At 44.1% G+C, this 25,089-nt stretch overlaps 2 protein-coding genes across 7 annotated transcripts in view; one reads left to right on the top strand and one right to left on the bottom strand.

Annotated features, from left to right (window-relative positions):
• DNAI1 (dynein axonemal intermediate chain 1) overlaps positions 1-9,392 on the bottom strand; it is a 59,611-nt gene extending 50,219 nt beyond the window's left edge. Inside the window, exon 1 of the mRNA XM_086683391.1 lies at positions 9,133-9,392. Coding sequence (XP_086539517.1) covers positions 9,133-9,162 — 30 coding nt within the window. The 5' untranslated portion in view covers positions 9,163-9,392. The remainder of the gene's footprint in view (positions 1-9,132) is intronic.
• Positions 9,393-9,544: 152 nt separating this feature from the next.
• Positions 9,545-25,089, top strand: part of FAM219A (family with sequence similarity 219 member A) — a 54,516-nt gene continuing 38,971 nt past the window's right edge. Inside the window, exon 1 of one of the 6 annotated variants that reach the window (XM_025912437.2) lies at positions 9,545-9,993. In XM_025912437.2, coding sequence (XP_025768222.1) covers positions 9,934-9,993 — 60 coding nt within the window. In that variant the 5' untranslated portion in view covers positions 9,545-9,933. The remainder of the gene's footprint in view (positions 9,994-25,089) is intronic. The other 5 variants (XM_025912454.2, XM_086683397.1, XM_025912429.2 and 2 more) reach the window with 5 other exon arrangements.

Here is a 25,089-nt window from a genome sequence, read left to right as displayed (position 1 = left end):
TTTAGCCTGCAGAACTTCCTTTTGTACTTCTTACAGTGAAGGTTTGCTAATGACAAATTCTCTCCGCTTTAGTTTATTTGAAGATGTATTTATTTCACCTTTCTTATTTGAGGGATATTTTTTGCTAAATGTAGAATTCTGGGTTGACAGTAATTTTCTTTCAGTGCCTTTAGTATGTCATTATATTGTCTTCCAACCTCCATTATTTACAATGAGAAGTGAGCCATAATCATATCATTATTCCCCTGTATGCAGTGTGTCATTTTATTCTGGCTACTTTCAAGATTTTATTTTTATCTTCAGTTTCCAGTATTTTGACTATGAGGGACATACAGTTTTCTTTGTATTTATCCTGCTTAGGGCTTACTGAACTTCTGATAATGCTATACGTTTTCCACCAAGGTTAGGAGATTTAACCATTATTTCTTCAAATATTTCCCTCCTCTTCTATTTCCTTCTGGGATTCCAATAACATACATGTTTCCAATACACATATGACATATTCCCAAAAGTCACCAAGGCTCTTGTTTTTTAATCTTATTTGATTAGATCTTCAGATTAGATCGTTTCAATGGACTCATCTTCACATTCAGCTTTTAGGCCCATCTAATAAATTTTACATTTCTGATATTTATTTTTCTGTTTCCATTTTTCTGCTTAGATTCTCCATGCATTAAGTCAATATTTTCTGTAAGTCCATAAATATATTTATAACAGCTGCTTTAAAGTCATTGTCTGCTACTTCTTTCATCTGGGTTATCTCATTGGTATCAGTACACTCTCCTTTGAGATCTACCTCCCTGAGCCATGGTTAAGAAATTGTTCCCTGCCACAGAGCAAAGATAAACACATGACTGACTCATGCTGGGTGTTTTCCTTCCCTCAGGAATCACTGTCCCAAGGGAATGCAGCATATATTGTGTCCAGAATTATAGCTGGTAACAGTGGTAGGGCAAGTCCAGTATGGATTATTCCATCGTGGCCAGAATATAAGTCCCCTATACCAAGGTCTTTAAAAGTTATATACAGTGTGCTGCATTTTAAAACTCATTGCAGGGGCGCCTGGGTGGCACAGTCGGTTAAGCGTCCGACTTCAGCCAGGTCACGATCTCGCGGTCCGGGAGTTCGAGCCCCGCTTCAGGCTCTGGGCTGATGGCTCAGAGCCTGGAGCCTGTTTCCGATTCTGTGTCTCCCTCTCTCTCTGCCCCTCCCCCGTTCATGCTCTGACTCTCTCTGTCCCAAAAATAAATAAAGGTTGAAAAAAAAATTTTAAAAAAATAAAACTCATTGCAGAAATGGGATGTTTAAAACACACATATAAACAACAACCCTAAAGTAAAGGCTTTTGTAAAAGATGGAACCTTTTGTAATGTAAATATCAGCCCTGAATGGTGGCACTGGGTTGGAAGAAATCGGAGGCCCTTCCTGCACAATTTTTGAGAAAGATTTTTCAGAAACATTGTAGAAGTTACTTTGGAGTAAAGCAGGTTATACCTTGCACTCCTTGTAAGGGAAACTGCCCTGCTCATAGCTTTGGCTGCTTGGAAAGCCATTAGGATTCTGTCCCTCCCTGAATCAGACTAGGGTGAACAGATAAGCTAGGGTCAATCAGAATCCTTCTCCACGAGTTTGAACTGGGAGTATCATGAGAAACGGCGGTTGGATGGAGATACTGATGAAGATGGTTGTGAGTCAGAGAGAGGCCGAAGTGGCATGATGAGCTGGAAACACACTAAAGTTATGAAGGAGCAGAAACCGTGGAAAAATTCACTGATTGGGAAATGAAAATAGGGAATGAAACATAGATGCTAAGAGAAGTACACCATGAGAGATTTGAGAAATTAATTAGTACTTGCATCTGTTTCAGAACCAATAGTTTTCCAATTCTGATTCTAGGCTACTTATGTATTTATAATATACACCCACAATCCCCCACAAATACCCTTTACCCCTTCACCCACCCTCCCTTTACTTGAGGTAACTTGAGTGAGCCAATGTTCTTTGCAATTTAAAGAGCTTAACTGAAATTTGTGTGCCTTAGAGTTTGCCAGGCCCATAAAGAGCAGAAGTAGGAAAGCCTTGAGTATTCCAGGCCAAGGGAACAAAATCATTAACAAAGAACAGAAGGTTGGAATCATGTGTCTGTCTAGGGATCAGCAGATTTTTTTATCCACTTATATTCTAATTTGTCCCAAAGCAAGATTTGAGGCTGACTATATGACACATGGAAAAAAATAAATAAATGAGAAAATGGATGTGAGGTAAAAATAAAAGTAGGAAAAAAAGCTTAACATTAGGAGTAGGGTCCCTACATAATTAACAGAATTAGATTGCTGCTTTGACAAAGGCAAAGTCATGAGCCACTTCTGCTTCAGCCCCAGAAAGAAAAGTTAGTAGTCACGGTATTGTAGTACGTACTTTTCCAACATTCATTTATTTTCTCATCAACTAATCCATGCAGTCATTATTCATTCATCCAGTAGTTATTAAGCATCTACTATGTACCAAATCCTAGGATGACAGCTAAAGAAAAACCCAGGTTGAGTTAGTCCTACCTCCAAGAGTTCTCAAATCTAGGTCAGATAAATAGAGGACGTAAACCCACCATACAAACCAGAATCCAGTGGCTTCATGAGTAGGACGGTGTTTTGAGACACAAACAGTGAAAAAGTTTGATCAACAGCTGTGTCCTTTGCTTACTTCTTCCATACAACTCTGTCCCAGTGATAGGGAAGACTGAACACTCCATTCAAATCCCTAACTGGCAGAAAACAATTTCATGTCACTTGCTCACAGCTGGAGCCAGAGAATCAAAATTACTCTTCAGCATCAGCTTGCAGGCTGCAAAGCCCAGGGATAAGCACAAGCCCTCTGCCATTGTTATTTGAGTACCTGGCATGTACTGAGTACTAACAATGTGCTAGGCTCCACAGTAAATAGGGCAGGAGACTAAATTCTGGCCACAAATGCTAACAGCTGTTTTGTAATCTGATAATTGTGCATGACAAACCTCAGACTGTAATTCTGAAAATAGCATGACTATAATCATAACAAAATGGAACAGCCATTGGAAAAATTTGTTTTCTAGTTATCACTTCCAGAAGGAATTCCATAACACGACTAGAGTTAGAGAAGAGAAAATTCTCTCAACTTCCTGCCACTAAACCTCTAAATTATCATCATCTGCATCCATCCCTTCTTCCTTTCTTCTCTCCTGTTACAGTCTCCTGTCCACAACTGATCCGCTCTCACCTCCTCTTCTCAGAGACTTGGCTCTAGTCAATATGTTATCTGTCTCCTGATCCCCAATTTCTTCTTATCTATGCCAGAGTCCTTCCCCTTGGCATTTAACATATTCAAGTCTTACTGTCATCCCTTAAAAAAATCCTTGTCAACCTGGTCTTTACTGTCTTCTTAGTTCCATTCAGTCTGGTTTCACCTCAGAAATTGTTCTTTCCAGGGTCCCCAGTTACCTAATTAGGAAACCCCAGTTTCCTAATTATTATATCTAATGGCTATATCTGGTTCTTATCTTCACTGACCCCTTAGCAGCATGCAACATGGCTGACCACATACTCTATAAACACTGTAAATACACTATAAACACACTCTTCTTTAGGACATTATTCTTCTTGTTGTCTGCCATGTATGTTCTTGTATGCCTTCTATTCTGTGTTGTCTTCTAACTTCTCTGGTCACTTCTTCTTATCTTACATTTTGAACTCTTCTTCCTTTGTTCAAACCTTAAATCATGGTGCTCCTCCTAGAAATCTTCCCTCATCCCCCTAGAATCAGTTGTTAGCATACCCTACTACATGCTTTCATAGCACTCTATGCTACTTCACAACCACATTCTATAATTCACTCAATAATCATTTATTGAGAGCTTCTGTTGTGATGGTCACTGTGCTAGGAGCTTGAGAATAGATGTGAGCAAAAAACATCCACAGGTCTTGCTCACAGTCTAATGGGAGAGACATACAATAATCAGATAATTACACAAACAAGTGAATAATTACATACTAAGATGCAGGCTAAGAAAGAAAGGATCAAGAGCAATGAGACTACATAATAGAGGAAACAACCCTATGTTCATTAACAGGATGGCAGCATTGAGGCAGGTTGTGGGGATTGATGATTGGGCTGAAATCTTAGGAATACGTGTATAAGAGAGGATTTGAAGAGTGTTCCAGAGAGAGGAACAGCACTAATATGGGAAGAGTGGTAAAATTAAGGCTTAGAGAATCTAAACAAGCCTCAGCCCATATAGGCCCCTGAAGTGTTATCTAAAAAAATTTTCCCTATCCTAAGAGCAATGGGAATTCATTGAAGGGTTCTAAGCGGGAGATGACATAATCAAAATGACAGGTTTTTGAAAATGTCTATTTATTTATTTATTTATTTACTTTGATGGAGAGAGAGAGTGCAAGCATGAGCAGGGGAGGGGCAGAGAGAGAGGGGAGAGAGAATCTCAAGCAGGCTCCCTGCTATCAGCCCAGAGCCCGTGGGGCTCTATCCCATGAACTTTGAGATCATGACCTGAGCTGAAATCAAGAGTCAGACGCCTAACTGACTGAGCCACCCAGGTGCCCCTCAAACTGACAATGTGAAACAAATCATTCGATGCAGTTGTAGAGAATGGATTGTAAGGCGTATGAGTGGATGAGAGTACTGGTATAAGGCTTTTACAGTACTCTGAGTGAGAGATGGTATAGGCTGGGCTAGGAAGGTGACAGTGAATATGAAAAAGTGGTTTGATTTGAGAGGTATTTAGGAGATAAAGGGGTGAATGATACCTAGGGCTTGAGGAAGATAGGAGGTATAAGGATGACACTGAGAAAAAGGGTCACAAGAGAGTGGATATCTTAGTTTGAACGTATAGAAACACTTTAACTGCCCTTAGATTCCACTCACCTCCTCTTGTCCTTTCTTCTATGGATCCCAGGCTCAGTCACCAGGTCAAAATTTCTGAATCATCTAATATTCTTTTTTGGCCTTGTATGCATTCTTGCCCATTCTCCCCTACCCTAGTCACCTCTCATCAAGATCATCAGTTCTAAAAGTACTGTCCCTCAGGGGCCTCTGGAGAGACCATAAGATGATCCAAAAATGCAAATGCAAGTCCTTTCTTTGGCTCTCACAGGCAAATGATGCAAAGTTCCAGACTGATTTTTTTTTTATGGTAACTAACTGAGTTATAAAGAAGTACTAAAATTTGTTAGTCATAAACTAAAATTAGCTTTTAACTGGAGTTCACAGAAGACTCTAATTCAGTTCTCTACTAAGAAGTCTGGCTGCCAGGCAATGTTTGGCAACGTTGCAAAGCTCCTCCTGCACATATACACATTGCAACCAGTTGGAATTCTCAAATTTTTGGGGAAGGACACTTTGTTATTGGGGCATTACCAGTGATGTTTTGGGCTGGTCATGGTTTATGGTGCCTGGCATTCATGCATTTTAATTACAAATTATGATTCATGGAGCTCTATCACAACCAATTTAATATGCCATGGGTTATTTGATTAACCTTATAGAGTAGAGGGATACACCTCTCTGATCTTATCTCCTGCCACTGCCCCCCTTCCTCCTACCTTGCTGATCTAGAACATTTATAGCAAGCTTCCACACCAGGAACTTTACTCTTGCTATGCCCTCAGTCTGGAGGCTAACTTGTTCATTTCTTCTGGATCCTTCTCGAATGCCACCTTTGTGAGGCCTTCTGTGACTGCTATGTTTAAATCATAATCTTCTGGTTCCCTGAACTTCCTACTCCATTTCCCTGCTTTATTTTAATCCTTGACACCTATTATCATCTGATAAGCTGTATATTTTACTTATTTGTTTATTGACAATTTACCCCCAACTAAAAGATAAGATCCACGAGAGCAGGGATTTTTGTTTGTTTTGTTTGTTTCTGTATCACCAGTGCCTAGAACAGTACCTGGCATATAGTAGGTGATCAATAAATAATTGTTGAATGAGAATGACTATGGCATCAGAATTGATGACCTCTTAAATCTCTAATACCCAGATCTTAAGGCATGGATACATATGATTCAATTTTGAATCATTCATAGCTCTACTGCCAAAGCAGATATAAACATGAACCCAGAAAAACATGCTTCTGTAGTGACATTTTCTTGATATCACTCCCCACTAGTCTCTTCATCTCAGGTGTTCCCCTTCCTATACTATTTTTTTTTAAATATGAAATTTATTGTCAAATTTGTTTCCATACAACACCAAGTGCTCATCCCACCAGGTGCCCTCCTATACTTTAAACACACTCAAAGGGGGCGCCTGGGTGGCTCAGTCGGTTGAGCATCCGACTTGGGCTCAGGTCATAATCTCATGGTTCGTGGGTTCGAGCCCTGCATCGTGCTCTGTGCTGACAGCTCAGAGCCTGGAGCTTGCTTCAGATTCTGTGTCTCCCTCTCTCTCTGCCCCTCCCCCACTCATGCTCTGTCTCTCTCTCTGTCAAAAATAAATAAACATTAAAAAAAATTTAAACACACTTGGATCAAAATTTCTAAAGAATAACTCCAGGCATTCAGAACTCATATTCATTTCATTTTCAGAATTTAATATATTCCAGGCATTGTGCTATGTTCAGGGGAATCAACGATGAATGAGACAGACATTCTCACTATGCTATCACATAGTCTAGGGGGGCTATCACCCTATCCTGTCTCTCCAAAAAGGGGACTTAATATCTTATAGAATATGACAGCCAAGCTGAGACCTGATGTATGGCTGGAAAATGAAGAAATTTGAGGCAGAATGGCATGGAAAAGGTGGACACAGACAAATGATTATACCAGGCAGGTAGAGGAAACATCAGTTTCAAAGGTCTAGAGAAGACTGTGTGGATGTCATTTTCCAGGAAGTGAGGGCAGTTCAGTGTGCTGCAACTATGGAATTTTCACAGAGCAATGGTGGGATCTGAAGTAGGTTTTGTGGCAACAGCTAGACCTTGCAAGGCTTTGCAGGCCATACAAAACAAGTTGGACTTTTGGGACTTTATCCTGAGGACAAGAGGGAGTCACAAGCTCAGTCCTGACCTTCCCTTTACAGTGCAGGCAGCCAAGTCATAGATACCTCCTCCCTGAAGCTTAGGCTGCTTCAACCTGTATGTCTCTCTTCCTGCCAGATCCAGGGATCCCATCCTCTCTTATCTTTGTATGCCTGTGTTCTCTCTCCCCTAGAGGGAGGAGTTGTGCTAGGTTCAGGGGAACCCCAGAGTTCCCCAGAGTTCCCAGAGGAAAGGCACAACTTCTCAAACCTCTCTAGACTGTCGCACACCCAGCTCACCAGTGACCCTGATTGACCTTCACTGAGACAAGAGAGCGGAGAATACAACCTAGCACAACCCAACCTTTTCTCACACCCCACTCACCAATATTACACATTAAAACAACTCTTCTCTCTAGGGGGCAGCACTGATGTGTCCATAGCCAGTGTATACATATGTGAACATAGGGTTGTTTCCATGCGTCCATGTGTATATGGTCAGTTGACCCAGGCTTTTCTGCTTCCTATCTGCTGTCACCGCTCTCTGCTCTCAGTGAAACTAGACCCTAACGTCTCCCCTAATGGGCTGGAGAAACTGACCCCAAGCTTGTTCAAACTTTAAGTGCCAGGAAACACAAATCTCATCTGCAAGTGACAGAAAACAATGGTTACCTGGGCCTGCAGGGTTGGGAAGAACTGACTGGGATGAGGCACAAGAAAACTTTGGGGGTAGAGGAAGTGTCCTATATCTCAATTGTAGTGGTGGTTCACAAGTGTATAAATTTGTCAAAACTTGTCAACATGTACAACTAAAATGTCCATTTCATTGTATGTGAGCCAGACATTAGTAATGCTGAATTTAAAACAAACTTTATGTAAATTAAGTCAGTAGGCCCAAGCACTGTATATGAGCTTAAAAACACAGCTACCCTGACATAAAACTAGGGCATGGCCATACAGGAACAGCAGCCTCCTCGTAGTTGCAGAGATCTAAGAGAGATGAGTCCACCTGCTCTGGAAGGACAGGTGAAAGAAGCAAACTAGCAAAGACTAATATGGAGAAAGCCAAACCAAAATATGTAAAGTCACAAACAGCATGGACACAGATTTGCTTTCCAAACCTCAAAATTCCTAGATCTGAGTGAAGGAAACTTAGAATAAATAAATAGAAGTTCTGCTTCACAGAGTCAGAAACCGCATATTAGTCCCAACGTGATAATTCATAAAGGGTTTGGAAAAAGTGAATTCTTAAAGGACTGAGTGACAACCACAGAGGGCTCCTTGAGAAGCTGGTCCTTACCTTACCTTCCAGAGTGATGCTGGGGAGGAAAGCAGAACTCTGTACTTGGTGGGTGAAGGGGCTAACTCTTGGGTATCCAAGTTACCCAAGGGATGACATCTGGCCAGGTGGCAACAAGGACACAATGTTCAAATGGCTGAATGAGTCACAGGAGTGGTCCAGGGACTCACAGCAAAGAGAGACATATGAGGCTCCAGAAATAGTCGGGGCCAGTGTTTGGTGTGTCCAAGTGTGTGATGTGGGGGTGGGGGGCAAGAATGGGAAAAAGATCTCTCTTCTCTTCCTCTTTACCTGACCTCTCTCTCCTCACAAATCTCCCAGCACAGAAAATCTAAGCCAAACTCCTGTACATAATCTGTTCTGTGTCTCCTGTACAGTTCTCTTGCACTCCCTCTGTGGGGTCTCAAAGGCCTGTGTCCCCACCTAGCCCAGCGCTGGACATACATAAAATGGCTGGAAAAAGAATTTCTTTGGGACAAGAATATAAGGGCAATGAGGAAGGGATCAGTGGGAGTGGGGGTGGGAGGTAAGACAGATGGACTGGTCAGGAGGGTCTGTGGTGTGAGTGGAGAGAGGGAATGGAATGGCGAGGGGAGGACAAGTGAAAGGAAAGTGGGAAATAGTGGATCAGGGGCAGTGTGTGAGAGGAAGCTAGGATTAGAGGGAGAGAAAAGGACAGGGTTAGAGGTCAGTGGAAACACAGGCAAGGGTTCACAGAGAGAGAGGTTAAGGGTCAACAGAGAAAGGAAGATGAAGGATCAGTAGAAGATGATCAGTGTCCTCAGAGGTCATTGGGAGAGGGCAGTCGGGGTGTGTGGTACCTGCTTACGAGGCGGCTGTTTATGGGGCATCTTGGAAGAAGCAGGAAACACCTCAACACTTGGAACACCTACAAAATACTCTCTCGCCTGAGGATTAGGAATGTGTTTGTCCCCTCGATCACGCACAGGAAATCCGGATTCTCTTTCACTTCAATTCCCAGTTGCAGGGGTTCTTTGGGGACAGCAGTCGATGTGGGTCCCCGCGCCCTTGCAGTATAGAATCGGCTCCTCCCAGACGCGGTTGCCCAGCAACCAACCTTTAGCCAAGGCGCAGGCGCCTCTGACGCCCCCTCCCGGCTCGAGGGAGAGGCGGGGCTGGGCGCGCGGGGAATCTCCGGCTCCACTAAGACCCGCCCCCTCAGGAATAAAACGACCCGCGGCCGAGCGCATTAGAAACTCCTGCATGTGGGCGGGGCTGGGGCACCCAGGCACCACCTCCTCATGAATAATGCAAGTACAGGCGGTGTCCCGGACCCGGAAGTGGAGTTGCCGAGTCACCGCAGTGGCTGAGCTGCTGACAGGAGGCGGCGGCGGAGGAGGAGGCGAGGCAAGACCTGCGGCTCGGCCGGGCCCCAGCCGCGGTAGCACTAAGGCAAGCCCACGGAGCCACGCTGGTCTCAGTCAGCCAGCGAACCTCCCACCCCTCGCCCACCCCTCCATCTGCCCGGACGCCTGCCCGCCCGACTCGTCCCGGGCGGCCTAGTCTGCACCACCCACCCGGCTACTGGGGCCGCCGCCCCGCGCTGTCCCGTCGGCGTCCCTGGCCGCGCCCGGCCCCGGGCCCGCTCGCCCGCCGGCACCATGATGGAGGAGATCGACCGGTTCCAGGTGCCCACCGCGCACTCGGAGATGCAGCCGCTGGTGAGGGGGCGGGCGGCGGGCAGGCCAGGACCGGGAGGGGGCGCTGCCCGAGGGGGAGGAAAGGAGGGAATCAGGCTTTGGTGGCTGTGCGGAGGGGGCGCCTTGGGATGGAGCAAAGGGAACCTTGAAATCGCATCGCCGGGGGAGGGGGACTTGTAGGACTAGAAAACCGTAGGAGAATGAGCGGAGTGACAGCAAAAAGGCATGTAAGGGCTTAGGGCATAGTCAGCAGAGATAGGCCAAGGGAGCAACGGGGAGGGCCGTCGGGTGGAATGTTTGGGGCACAATGGTGCACACCGCTAGTGGAGGCCCTTGATGAGAAATGAAGGAAACTGTCATAGGGCACCGCCGCGGCCAGGCCCAGGGGCTGGGATGAGAGGTGAGGAGCCGCTTAGCTTTAGAGGCCTGTGATGCTCAGCGCGGGGGAGGGGGCCAGGGAGCAATTAGGCTAAAAGGGACTGGGAGTAGGCTTGCAGAGAAGGAGGGAGCATGCCTGCCAGTTTGCTGGATACGGATGGGAATTCAGGCCTGGGCCAAGGACCGGTGGGTACAGGGGGTCGGTGCAGGACCCCTGAATTACGTTCTTCTGAGGAGAGCGCAGGCAGTCTAGGCTGGGGGTGCTAGAGCTGGAGTCGAGGGGGAGAGAGCTCGGCGGCGAGGTGGAGAAACAGGGGCGCGGATGAGAGAGCTCTGGAATCGACGGGAGAGGGGGCGGGGTCGCGCCGGAGCCTCCAGTGCCCACCCTTTCAAAGAGCCCCCAGCATCCTCGGCCTACGTGCTTCGAGTCTTTGCTGGGCGCCCATCCTGCTCCCTGTCCGCGGTCCGGGAGTCTGGGAGGAATGATGTCATCGCTGCCGGCGCGGAGGGGATGGAAGGGGGAGGGCGACGCGGGCGACCGAGGCCAAGCTTAGGGGAGACCATGCCCTATGGCCACCGCTCAGGGGGGATTACCTGACTGGCTTGTACGACTGGCGGTGGGCAGTGGGGCGAGAGGCGCCGCAGCGGCCTAGCCAGCTGGTATAAGGAGAGGGGGAAGGGAGGGAGTGCCCCGCTCTGTTCACTTTTCCTTCTCCCTTCCTCCTTGGAGCCTGAGGGGGAGCTGGAAGGAGGCAGGGTAGGCCAGGAACCTGAAAGTCGTGGATGCCCTATTCTCTGAGCTATGCTGGAGCCTAGCAGAGCTCTCCAAAGCTTGAAGATCTGGGGCTCCCTAAGGCTCCTCCTTATATGTTAGGTGGGGAGGTGAGGAATATGTTCCACATTTGGGCCCCTAGACCCCTGGCTAACAGATGTGCTTTGTAGCTTCCTGAGTAAGTAACCTGCCCATTACAGCAGACCAGACAGACTTTGTCAGGGACCCATGACCAACTCTAAGCCACACCTTTTGGGGGATGGTAGAGAGAATCATTAGGAGCCACCTAGCAGGAAATGAGCCCTTTTCCCTTTTTGTTACTACTTAGTTCTAGAAGCCCAAACAGAAGCTCTACATAAGTATACAGTATTAAACTGGGGAGAGATGCTGATGGACTTTTTTTTCCTAGGCTAATACCATCATTGGAATATTTGGGGGCCAGAAAATCCTGGTGAGAAGTCCGTCCCATGAACTTGAAGAACTTTAGGCTGGTTTAAGAGGACATTCTTTTCTGGATTATCTTTCCAACCAACCTGGCTTGTCAAATTAGATGGCCCTTCCAGTTCTAAGCATCTAATCGAGAACCAAAAGGGATGATGGATGAAATAGGAGGGAAAGGAGGTCCAAGTTAGTCATGAGAAGAAAGCAATGAGTTGGTTCTTGCCTCCCATCTGGGGTTCCTGAGAAGGTAGTCAATAGTTGTCCAAGGAAAGGGGGGGAAGGAATGAGGTCACAAGGCTTTCTTAGTTGTCCTTGGTACCTTTGTTATTGCCTGAAATTCCCAATGATAGTTTAAGTAAATAGTGACCCCAGAAGACTCCTAAAATGCTCTGGTCTGTGTGACTCTGGATTAGAAGTGCTTATGCAAGGAGGCACTTATCAGAAAAGCTGTGGTTGCCCTCAGACCCTTTTCTTGAAGGCTAAGGGAGTCCTCTGTAAGAGGATACTTTGTTGAGGTTGATGAGAGTGATGGGAGTGGCAATTCAGTAACCCCCCCTTTAGGGGCACAGACATTGCCCTGTAGATTTCTGCTTCTTGACCTCTGTTTCCAGGTTGAAATCTAGAGGATCCCCAGAACTCTTTAAATGCTCTGTGTATTATTGAGACTAGCAGATTCTTGTGTAGCATTTCTGAAAGAGCCTTCATTGCAGGGCATAAGGAATCAAAACAGTATACCACAAAAGAGAAGAGCAAAGTGGCTCTTTAGAGGTATTTGAGTAGATCATAAAAACTAGGGTCCCGGGATCGAACTCAACTGTGACCTATTTATTATTTATTGACACCTCTAGGAAGTCTCTCCTCTCCTCTGGATTCAGTTTTCTCATTTATGAAATGAAGACAAACTATCTCTTTAAAATTTAAGCAATAGCTCTTCACTCTGTCTTCCAAGGAATATCATAGGGAGTTGATATCACTGATTTAGCTAATTCATTCACCAAATATTTCTGTAGTATCGTCTCTGTTCCAGATCTTATACTAGGTATTGGGGACACAGTGGTTAGCAACATAGATACAGTTTGGCAGAAGTTTATTGTTCATGCTTACTCCTTCAGTGTGGGCCTGCCCCTCTGAGGTCAGAATAGGGGCTGTCTCCTTTAGCCCTAATGGAAACAAGGCAATGCTGGTATTAGCTTCACTGCTCTTTTCTGGACCAAGCTGTACTGATAAAGGCCTATCACAGGGACTCCATCATTTAAATAACCCTCCCTCACCACCCATAGTGGTGGAAAGAATCCAGAAGGCATTCCTTACTTAAAAGGCTCTTCTAGGGAAGAAGATTTTTATTTCTTTTTCTTTTTTTTTTTTTTTTTTATTTACTTGAAAGAGAACTTCAGGCTTGAAAAGGAGGTCTAAGAGAGTGGCAGGAGCTGGGAGAGAAGGCACAGCCAGCAGATCTGGGTGTTTCCAAGGTGCTAATTTAAGCATTAGTTCCAACTAGTGGGAAGAAGAGGAAGAGATCCCTGCCCTGTTGTTACTGCTGCTGTTGCCACAGCTGTGTGGAGCCTCCTGTCTGGGGTGGGAGTTTGCCTAAAAGGAATGGCTTCCTTTCTTTTCCCATCACAATTATTTAATTGGCCTGGCTGCATCTCAGCAGCTGAACCAGGCCTGGGCCTATCACTGAGAGCTCCCCAGGGTCTCTTCCTGTCTCCTTATGAAAGGAATGAGAATTGCTCTTGGAGACCTAGTCCCTGTGCTCCACTCCTGCTGTGCTCATCTCCCAGACAATCCTGAGTGTTTCTGAACACAGATTTTCCAAAGAAACTTTCAGGGATAAGTACACCTTGTACTCAGTTTTGTGTCCAAGCCACACATGCACCTCACTGATCTAGGGAAGCTCCCAGATATCCAAGGCTCTCTGTTGAGCAGTTGGGTTGGATTTGGGCTGTTGTTTGTGTGAGTAGCAGGGATAGTCTCTCTGGCCCTATTTGTCTGTTGGGCTGGTTAGTGCAGACTCATAGTCTATGTCTTCCCTTTGGCTTCAATTGGAAAGGAAGAGATTTGTTGAGGGGAAAAAAATGGAGCTTTTAAGGACTTAATTATGTCAGGCAAAATCTTACCTCCTGTGCTCTCAAAGACCTAAGAGACAACCAAAAAAAAAAAAAAAAAAAAAAAAAAAAAAAAAAAAAAAAAGCATATGGCACCATATGGGGTCTCTGTACGCCTGAAAGAAATGCTAGTCTGTCCTCCTTGAAACCCATATTATCCATTAACTCATTTGTTTAGTTCATGAGCATATGCTCATTTCCAGATACTTTAAGGATAGAGACAAATGAGATTTCTCCAGTAGGTGGCCAGGAGAAGGATGGGCTCAAATAGCTATAGGAAGCTCTTAGATATGTGTCAGGAAAGAGTGGAAATCAGCGAAGGGTGCCCCTGAGTAATAGTGGCACCTCCCTTGGAAGAAGATGAGGAATGCTGAGGTTTTGATCCTTTGACCACATGAGTTTGGAAAGATATCTGAGGCTCCTCTTGCCTCTTGACACTCATGGATGGGGATGGTCAAGATAGTAATTCAGTGAGTAGGCCACAGTAGCTCCTGAAAGTGGCAGAGAGAACATTGTAAAGAGAGCAGGAAGCCACTAAGGGAAACTGACCCATGTGTATCCTGTGGTCTGGGAGCCTCAAGTTACCTTCTTGTGGTCAGATGGCTTTTCAGTTTAAGAGTAGGTTCTCCTAGTGGGTGCATATGGCTTATGACCCAGTAGTACTTCTCAGGTTTTGGGAAGAGGAACACCCTCTTCTCTTTTCCTATATTGCAAAGGGAGGATCAGATTTGCTCAGGCCTCCACCTTCTCCTTTACTACTCCTCTCTTCAGTCAACAAACATTAAGAACTTACTTTCTGCCAGATGTTGTGTTGGGCTTGATAACACAGATTCTTGATTCAGGAATACACACAGTCAAGATGGCTTGAGGTACTATGGGTAATTAGCACTGCACGAAGTAAGAACGACGTCAAGCAGGGCCAAAGGAAAACAGGAAGGGCTCTCATCAAGTGATCAGGAAAGGTTTCACAGAGGGGACATTGCTGAACTGGCTCCTAGAAGAAGACTAGCAGCTTGACAAACCAATAAGATGAGGTGAGGGTAAGGGTTCCAAGCAAAGGGTATGGAGGAAGAAACAAAAGCGTGCATTTGAATGAATGAAGGGTTGTAATTAAGGGAATAAAATGGTCAAATTTGAGTTTAGGACTATCACTCCAATTCTGGATGAGAGATGGGAGGTGACATTGGAGGTTGGAAAACGAATATGGAGGTGGTGCAATAATAATCCAGGCAAGAGATGATGAAAGCCTACGCTAAGACAGAAAGAGAGGAGAGACACATATATAGATCCTAATACAGCAGAATAGGCAGGATATGGTATATGTCTGGAGTTCTGATGGAGAGGTTGGGAGTCAAGGATGACTCTCAGGTTTATGGCATGGATATCTGGAAGGCAAGAGGCACCATCACCACCCCAGGAAATTGTCGTGGTTTGGGAGGTTGGGTCTGTGTACCTCTTGGCTTCAGGGACTGCTTATATGGGAGAAGTCTGCTGTTTTCCTTTGCTCTGCTGTTGAAACTGCATTCTTGGGGTTATGAGGGACCCAGAAGTTCTGGAGCCAAAGACCAGAGTGACACTGGCCCCAACAGCCTCAAAAAGGATACTAAGACATGTGCTCACCTGCCAGCAAATACTTTTCTCCTGAAACCTGCTTTGATGAATGCAAGCGAATTGGTGGCAGTAAGGAGTCATGGTATTTTGTTGCTGTTGTTGTTGTTGTTTTCCCAGCAGTGCTTTGATGAAGGAAAAATAAAATCCTTTGTTGGCTAAGAGAGTTCTTTATTTTGCATTTTCTGGCCTGGCCTTTTAGCATCACCCTGGTTAAGCTTATAACAGTTTACTCTCTACTTGGTTCAGCTAGACTCTTTCACCGACTTCTTTTAGAATGGGTGTGTAAGTTACCGCTTCACTTGCAAGCGTCAGAATGGAAAAGGACACATACCCCCCTTCTCTGAGACCAGCCTGGAAAGCTGCACTTGGGAGAGAAGCAGTTTCCAGGCTGCTATCTGCCAGGCAAGGTGTACCAAGGGAGCAGGCTTCTAGAGTGAGATTGCTCGGAGGTGACTTGTCTTCTTAAATTAGGCCCCAAGTGTAGTCTCAGTTGGCAGGTGCTTCCATGGGCAGCTGGGTGTTAGGCTGAATCATTTCCAGCCCCCAGCTGCCTGCTGCTTTTGACTATTGCCCATAGTGAAAAGAAATGGAAAACAGAGCCTTCTTCACTTGAACCTGATTCACCTCAGGCACCCCCTCCCCTACTTGAAAGGGCAGATGGAGCCTTGTGTCTGGAAAGGATGTAGGAGACTCAGCTTCTTGGGCTTAGCTGCTTCATGCCTTCCAGCAGACCCTGGGAGAACAGGTACAGGGAGCCCCAAAGAGAACTGGAAGAGGAGAATCAGACTAATAGCAGATACTCAGAGATGCTAGCTGAAGCAAGAAGCATGGCTCAACAGGCTCTCAAGTCATTGTTTCCTAAGGAGACTCTAGTGGGAAAGTGGCCATCTGGGCCACAGAAAGGAAGGAAGGAAGGGGGCAGAGCTGGGACCAGCTTTGGATCTAGCTCTGCTCTGGAGTTCAGAAATTGGCACATGACCCAAAGTCTTCACTGTGGGGCAGCCAGATGAACTCCTTGGCTCTAGGAAGGGACTCTGGAGTGGAGAAGCCCACTAGAAAGGAGGCTCATGGGATCTGGCCTGGAGGACCTTAGACAGGGACCAAGTAGGAGTTCCCCCTAGGTGGTACATTCTTAGGAGCTAGTTCAAGCAGATATGTCATTGCATTTGCCGTTGCTGCTATTGTTATTTAGCAATGCCAAGTTGAGTGTCAGGTGGTTCTTGAAGGTCAATTTTAAGTTTCTATAATAACAATGATGTATTTATGTGCATAAGATGGGACTAATGGCCACAAAGGGTGTTCTCTGACCATTACAGCCCTGAGAAATGTAAGTATGACAAAAGGCCACACTCAGGCAGAAACAAGCCCAGCTACTGTGGTACCTGGCCTGGTTTTTCCTGTTTTCGTCACCAGACTTTGGCTGTCCTAACCAGAGTCCACCCCATCTATCTACAGTACCTGAAGGGATACTTTAACTAAGATTTATTGAATTAACTGCATCTGAATCATGGAGTAAGAACCATACATATTTTACTATGTAGTTAACTTAAACATAATTATCTACAAACTATAAATGATTTATAGTTCCCATAATAATTTCCAGTTTTATCTTTGTAAAGGAATTGGTGAAGCACTTAGTGAAGCATGGCTTAGACCAGCATTTTCTATAGTATAATTCTTAGAAACATTGGTCCTTTGAGATACTTTATGGGGGAATAAAAAAGATCTATAGACAAATTCCTTTGGGAAACACTATACACTATCCCATCACAATGTTTACTAGTGTTTTAAAGGCTCTGAGAAGTTCTGCAGTAAAGAAACCTTTCCAGCTTTGTTTAACCCAATGTTTCTCAAGTTTGTGTATCTATGGTACTTTTTAAAAAAATATTTATTTATTTTTGATAGAGAGAGGGGAGTGTAAGTGGGGGAGGGCAGAGAGAGAAGGAGACACAGAATCTGAAGCAGGCTCCAGGCTCTGAGCTATCAGCACAGAGGCCGATGTGGGACTCAAACTCATGAACCATGAGATCATGATCTGAGCTGAAGTCGGACACTTAACTGACTGAGCCACCCTGGCACCCCTATGAGGCCTTTTTTCATGTTACATCTATTAACATCCTACAGAACAAATGTGGTTTATGGAATACTCTTTGGGAAATTCTGTCTTAGAAATTAGCCTCTTTTTTGATTCAGTCTAGATTTGTAGTATTCCCAGTTCTTTTAAGTCTCTTTTATAACCCACACCATTTTATCCCATGCTAGTCTGTAATGGGATGTTGCGGCTTTATGTCAAGGTCTGGACTTACTGCCATTAGTAGGAAGTTCTTGGTGAACTTTGGTCAATGCAAAAGCAAATACCTAGTGCCTAGTTTTTCTCATGATAATACTAAAGGCATTTTACTTTCTTTCAGTCCCTCTACTAAATGTTGGTCTAGTGAAACCAGTATTTTTACCTTTAACTTTTTTTTGGACAGCTTCCTTGAGATATAATTCACATACTGTACACTTTACCCATTTAGTACTTTACTTTTAATCTTTGTGTGGTTGCTGCTTGCCTCAATTCTGTTTCTTCTTTTTACCTGTGGGCTGTGCTCTGCCCTTTTGTGTTGTGCTAAGCAGGAGAAACTATAAAGATTATAGTCATCAGAAAGAAATCTCTCATCAGAAGGAATCCCATCTCAACTGGGATTTAAGCTGAAAAAGTGATTTCCTGATTAGGTAGGGTACCTCAGTACTTCCTCTATGGTACCATTAAATGTGCCCCCTGGTCTTAGCAGCTCAAAAGGCATTCCCGAATAATCATTTTACACTCCCTACTCCATGGGCTATATAAAGCATGAATGATAAGCAGGTTTCACCCCTTGTATCAATGTCCATTGATCAAGTAGTGGCTGTCTGGACCATGTATTAAGGTGGATTCTGAAGCAGAGTTCTGGGTCAGTGAGAATGAGTGATGTGGTTGATTTTCCACATCTGCCATGGTCTTTAGTGGGGGAAGCATAATTTCTGCTTGCCATCCTGGCAGCCCTGAGGCCTGAGCCATCATAGTTATCCTAGGCAAAGAACACAGGAAAGGAAGAATCTTAGAGATGTTAGCCGGCTCAGCAATCTGTTTCACAGAGGGGCTGGACTCTTATGATATGGCTCTCTAAGAAATGAATGGAGACAATGGAATAGAATAGAAACCCCAGAACTAGACCCACAAAAGTATGGCCAACTAATCTTTGACAAAGCAGGAAAGAATATCTAATGGAAAAAAGACAGTCTCTTTAACAAACGGTGCTGGGAGAACTGGACAGCAACATGCAGGAGGATGAAACTAGACCACTTTCTTACACCATTCACAAAAATAAACTCCAAATGGATAAAGGACTTGAATGTGAGACAGGAAACCATCAAAACCCTAGAGGAGAAAGCAGGAAAAGACCTCTCTGACCTCAGCTGCAGCAATTTCTTACTTGACACATCCCCAAAGGCAAGGAAATTAAAAGCAAAAATGAACTATTGGGACCTCACGAAGATAAAAAGCTTCTGCACAGCAAAGGAAACAATCGACAAAACTAAAAGGCAACCAACGGAATGGGAAAAGATATTTGCAAATGACGTATCGGACAAAGGGCTAGTGTCCAAAATCTATAAAGAGCTCACCAAACTCCACACCCGAAAAACAAATAATCCAGTGAAAAAATGGGCAGAAAACATGAATAGACACTTCTCTCAAGAAGACATCCGGATGGCCAACAGGCACATGAAAAGATGCTCAACGTCGCTCCTCATCAGGGAAATACAAATCAAAACCACACTCAGATATCACCTCACGCCAGTCAGAGTGGCCAAAATGAACAAATCAGGAGACTATAGATGCTGGAGAGGATGTGGAGAAACGGGAACCCTCTTGCATTGTTGGTGGGAATGCAAACTGGTGCAGCCGCTCTGGAAAACAGTGTGGAGGTTCCTCAAAAAATTAAAAATAGACCTACCCTATGACCCAGCAGTAGCACTGCTAGGAATTTACCCAAGGGATACAGGAGTACTGATGCCTAGGGACACTTGTACCCCAATGTTTATAGCAGCACTCTCAACAATAGCCAAATTATGGAAAGAGCCTAAATGTCCATCAACTGATGAATGGATAAAGAAATTATGGTTTATATACACAATGGAGTACTACGTGGCAATGAGAAAGAATGAAATATAGCCCTTTGTAGCAACATGGATGGAACTGGAGAGTGTTATGCTAAGTGAAATAAGCCATACAGAGAAAGACAGATACCATATGTTTTCACTCTTATGTGGATCCTGAGAAACTTAACAGAAACCCATGGGGGAGGGGAAGGAAAAAAAAAGGAGGTTAGAGTGGGAGAGAGCCAAAGCATAAGAGACTCTTAAAAACTGAGAACAAACTGAGTGTTGATGGGGGGTGGGAGGGAGGGGAGGGTGGGTGATGGGTATTGAGGAGGGCACCTTTTGGGATGAGCACTGGGTGTTGTATGGAAACCAATTTGACAATAAATTTCATATATTGAAAAAAATAAAAAATAAAAAATAAATAAATAAATAAAAACTGAGAACAAACTGAGGGTTGATAGGGGTGGGAGGGAGGGGAAGGTAGGTGATGGGTATCGAAGAGGGCATCTTTTGGGATAAGCACTGGGTGTTGTATGGAAACCGATTTGACAATAAATTTCATATATTAAAAAAAAATAAAATAAAATGAGGCAATACATGTTCAGTGGCAAAAAAAAAAAGAAATGAATGGAGAAAACTGATCTTTCCTACCCTCATCTCCAACATGGATTTTTGAAGTATTGACCTTATATAAAGTTAATAATTCTTTGGAAATAGATAGGCCAAGCAAGAGGAAGTAACCTTGACTCTGCTGACCGAATAAGGGGAAAAGAGGCAGATTTAGGAAAAAACCTCGTAAGTATCATATAAGTAGTTGGCCACACTTCAGATGAAAATATAAGCCCTTGACTAAAGGAGCAATGAGAAGGAATAGGCTATAAGATGAGACCCTTAAACCAGCAGTTTACTGGAGAGGAAGGGCCCTACTGTGAACTGTACAGCCTTAGCACTCTCTTTTTCCCAGGCTAAATAGAACCTGCATTTTCCTCCTACCATTTTCCCAGAGACTGGTTTCCACATCTCCAGTTATCCTGGCTGCTGTAAGTGGATACTTTGAGGTTGTCGTCCCTGGAACTAGACCTAGACCTCCTCATCTGGTCTAACTGACTCAGACTACTGTGGGACCAGCCGCAATCCATAACATTGATAGTGTACTTCTATTATTATCAGTTGAGGATTCATGATCATCTTTAATAACTGTACCTACTGTTACGTTGAACTCAAGATACATCTGAAATAGGGTAAGCCTTTGTCTTAGCAGTGTAGAATCAAGGCAAAAAACTGGGGTCACATGTTGGGCTAGGCTGGCTTCTAACACAGGTAAGGATTCACTGGAGCTAGTGAGATGGTGGTTTCATATTTATTAGAAACTATGCCACAGGGCACCTGGGTGGCTCATTCAGTTAAGCATTTGACTCCTGTTTTTGGCTCAGGTCATGATCTCACAGTCATGAGATCAAGCCCTGCATCAGACTCTGCACTGAGCAGACCCTGCTTGGGATTTTCTCTCTCCCTCTCTCTCTCTCTGCCCCACTCCTGTTCTCTCTCTCTCTCTCAAAATAAATAAATAAATAACTTAAAAAAAAAGAAGCTATGCTACATTTTGTAATTGATTCTTACTCTCAGAGAGGGAGCTGGCTGGATTCAGCAATGTGGAATTTGAATCTAGGTGAGGCTGTGGATTGTGTAGGCTAGGATAGACCTTCAGAAAGCTAGTGCTTATATGGACAAAAGACTTCATATAAACCTACTATGTGACATGGCCATGAGCAAAGGTAACGTGCTGTTGAGCCACATTCAGGTCCTAGGAGTTCAGGTCCTTGAAGGTGACAGGTCAGTGCTGTCTGAAGTCATATGTTCTATGCTGATGCCATTATTCAAGAGGGGAAGTGATTGGAATGAAGAAAGGAGTCAAAACCACATTACGTGAGAACAGTTGGAAGAACTGAGGCTGTTCAGCCTGTAAAAAAATATATATATAGTTGCAGGGAAAGCATTTTAAGGTTTTTAAATGCCTAAACTGCTGGAGTTAAGAAAGGAAAAACAGTTAGACTTAATATTCACAAGGAGGAACCAGGGCCTTTGGGTTGGGAGCATAAACATGCTTCTATCTCTGGGCTTCATTGCCTCCTGTTCCCTGTGGTTCTCAAACTGGGGCCAGAGGCCAGGGCACCTGGAAAACATGTTGCTCTTTGCAAAATGCCACACTAAAGGAGGAGCTAGGAACGAACACTCTAGCAATAGACGTGGCTGTATTATGTGTGTGCAATATAAACATGCCTAAAAAATCCACTGTGGAATTTAGCACGAGCAGCAACCTTCCTACTTTTCTGTTAATATGTGTTTGCTAATCTTTCCTGTCTTTCAGGGCCTATCACAAAAATGCCACATTCTTCATGCATCCTTATCTCTCTTTCAATAAAGTATGAACTGTCCATTCTACCTGTCCTGTGGCCCTAATACATTCTCTTTAGAATTTGAAGTTTATGGTTGCAATTATCCTTATTGTAAATTTCTTTCTTTTTTTTTTTAACTTTTTTTTTTAATGTTTATCTATTTTTGGCAGAGAGAGAGACACACAGAGCATGAGCGGGAGAGGGGCAGAGAAAGAGGGAGACACAGAATCCAGGCTCTGAGCTGCCAGCACAGAGCCTGACGCGGGGCTCGAACTCACAGACTGCGAGATCGTGACCTGAGCCGAAGTCGGACGCTCAACCGACCGAGCCACCCAGGCGCCCCTGTAAATTTCTTTCTAAGGTAGATGAAAAGATGTTTCCAAAGTACCTGAATCACCTTGTGAAGCGGACTGGGAAAGTCATTTTTGCCCATTTTACAGATATGCAAGCAGAATCCCAGAAACGGCTTGGCTATTAAACAGCTGGAGGTTGGCATGGCCAGAACATCCTGACTCCCAGGCCCTTGATACAATTTGGGACCTAATTAAATTCTTCATCAACTTAAACTTCTCCACTTGCTTTTGAGGCATCTACACTAAGTTTTGCTCCTCCTGGCTGGCCATATTTTCTACCATTCATGCCAACTTTCCTTGTGATAGGTCTAACCAGGCCCCTCACCTCCTCTTGTCTATTGGCATCTTGAGGCCAACTCTCCCCACCCTTCTTTTAGGTTTATTTATTTAAGTAATTTCTGTACCAAACATGGAGCTCAAATTCATGACTCCAAGATCAAGAGTCATATGCCTTTCCGACTGAACCAACCAGGAGCCCCAAGACCTCCTCTCCTCTTAAGAACTCTCTCCCCTTTCCTTATCTGCCTATCCCACCCCCACCTATCCTTCAGAAGACCATATAAACTCCCTTTCTCCAGGGGAAGTCTTCTCTGACTATTCTAGTGAGGTCTCAACCATCCCTAAAGCCTCTAAAACCTCTAGCACATAACTTGATACATATGATATCCTAATTTGGGGGGTCCAATTTTATGTGCTATGTTGTGAGTTGCTTTCATGAAACAGAACTACAGAAGAGTGCAACTGGTTTCTTTAAAGATGAGTACGAATGGAGAGGATATTAGGAGGTGATTCTAAGGAGGGGACCTAGTAGAGACCCAGAGGAGAATGAGCAGGTGGGAATTAATGAGTGGAATAGAAAGTACATGTAGAGAATTGTGAGAGATTCAAAGGGATACATGAATTGGGGCTCTCATTCATTATTCAAAAAATACTATTGTTGGCGGAGGGGGGATGCCTGGCTGGCTCAGTCAGTAAAGCATGTGACTCTTGATCTTGGGGTTGTGAGTTCAAGCCCCACGTTAGGTGTAGAGATTACTTAAAAATAAAATCCTATGGGGTGCCTAGGTGGTTCAGTCAGTGAAGTGTTTGACTCTTGATTTTGGCTCAGGTCATAATCTCATGAGTTCTTGGAATCGAGCCCCATGTCAGGCTCTGCACTGTCAGCATGGAACCTGCTTGGGATTCTCTCTCTCTCCCTCTCTTTCTGCCCCTTCCCTGCTCATGCACATGCACTCCTTCTCTCAGAATAAATAAATATACTTTTTTTAATCTTAAAAAAGTACCATTGGACATTTGTTCTCTGTAAGACACTGTACCAGACACAAGGAATAATGTGATGAATAAAGCAAACATGGTCCCTGCCTATATGAGCTGGAAGTCCAGTAGGAGAGATAGATACTAAACAAATGAAGTGTGCTAACAAAATTACAATAACAAACTATGACAAGCGATGAAAAAGACAAGAACAAGATAGCATGAGACAGAATAATAAAACCTCCCACATTAGACTGGGGATGTCAGGTAAGGCTCCAATGAGAAAGTAATGTTTGGGATCCAAAATTTATAAAGAACTTCCCAAACTAAACAAATAATCCAGTTAAGAAATGGGCAGAAGACATGAATAGACACTTTTCCACAGAAGACATCCAGGTGGTCAACAGACACATCAAAAGATGTTCAATATCATTCATCATCAGGGAAATACAAATCAAAACCACAATGAAATACCATTTCACACCTGTCAGAATAGCTAAAATTAACAACACAAGAAACAACAGGTATTGGCAAGGATGTAGAGAAAGTGGGAATGGTCTTGCACTGTTGATGGGAATGAGAACTGGTGCAGACACTCTGGAGAACAGTATGGAGGTCCCTCAAAAAGTTAAAAATAGAACTATTCTACAATCCAACAGTTGCAGTACTAGGTATTTTTACCCAAATAATACAAAAACACACATTTGAAGGGGTACATGTACCCCAATGTTTATAGCAAAATTATCAACAATACCCAAATTATATGAAAACAGCCCAAATGTCCATTGACTGAAGAATGGATAAAGCAGATATGGTATAGGGGCGCCTGAGTGGCTCAGTTGGTTAAGCTTCCAACTTCAGCTCGGGTCATGATCTCACAGTTCATGAGTTCGAGCCCCGCGTTGGACTCTGTGCTGACAGCTCAGAGCCTGGAGCCTGCTTCAGATTCTGTCTCCCTTTCTCTCTGCCCCTCCCCTGCTCATGCTGTGTCTCTCTCTGTCTCAAAAATAAATAAAAACATTTTTTAAAAAGCAGATATGGTATTTATATACGATGGAATATTAGCCATCAAAAAATATGAAATCTTGCCATTTGCAACGATGTGGATGGAGCTAGAGTATATTATGCTACATGAAATATGTCAGTCAGAGAATGACAAATACCATATGATTTCACTCATATATGGAATTTTGCTTAAGAAGCAAACCAGATGAACATGTGGGAAGGGGGGGGAAGGGGAGCGGAAACAAGTCATAAGAGACTCTTTTTTAAAAAAATTTTTGTTATTATGTTTATTTATTTTGAGAGAGAGACAGAATGCAAGTAGGGGAGGGGCAGAGAGGGAGACAGAATCTGAAGCAGGCTCCAGGCTCTGAGCTGTCAGCACAGAGCCCAGTGTAGGGCTTGAACCCACGAACTGTGAGATCATGACCTGAGCCTAAGTAGGACGCTTAACCAACTGAGCCACCCAGACACCCCATAAGAGATTCTTAACAACAGAGAATGAACTGAAAGTTGATGGAGGGAGGTGATGAATCGCTGAATTCTGTTCCTGAAACCAATGTTGTGCTGTGTGTTAACTAAAATTTAAATAAATATTTAAAAAGAAAAAAAAAAGATAGGGCGCCTGGGTGGCTCAGTTGGTTGAGCGTCTGACTTCGGCTCAGGTCATGATCTCG

Source organism: Puma concolor, chromosome D4 (assembly GCF_028749965.1).
Source record: "Puma concolor isolate L17-30 chromosome D4, mPumCon1.1.hap2, whole genome shotgun sequence".
Lineage (NCBI taxonomy): Eukaryota > Metazoa > Chordata > Mammalia > Carnivora > Felidae > Puma > Puma concolor.
The sequence above is the reverse complement of the archived record's forward strand: the minus strand, read 5'-3'. Positions and strand labels throughout refer to the sequence as shown.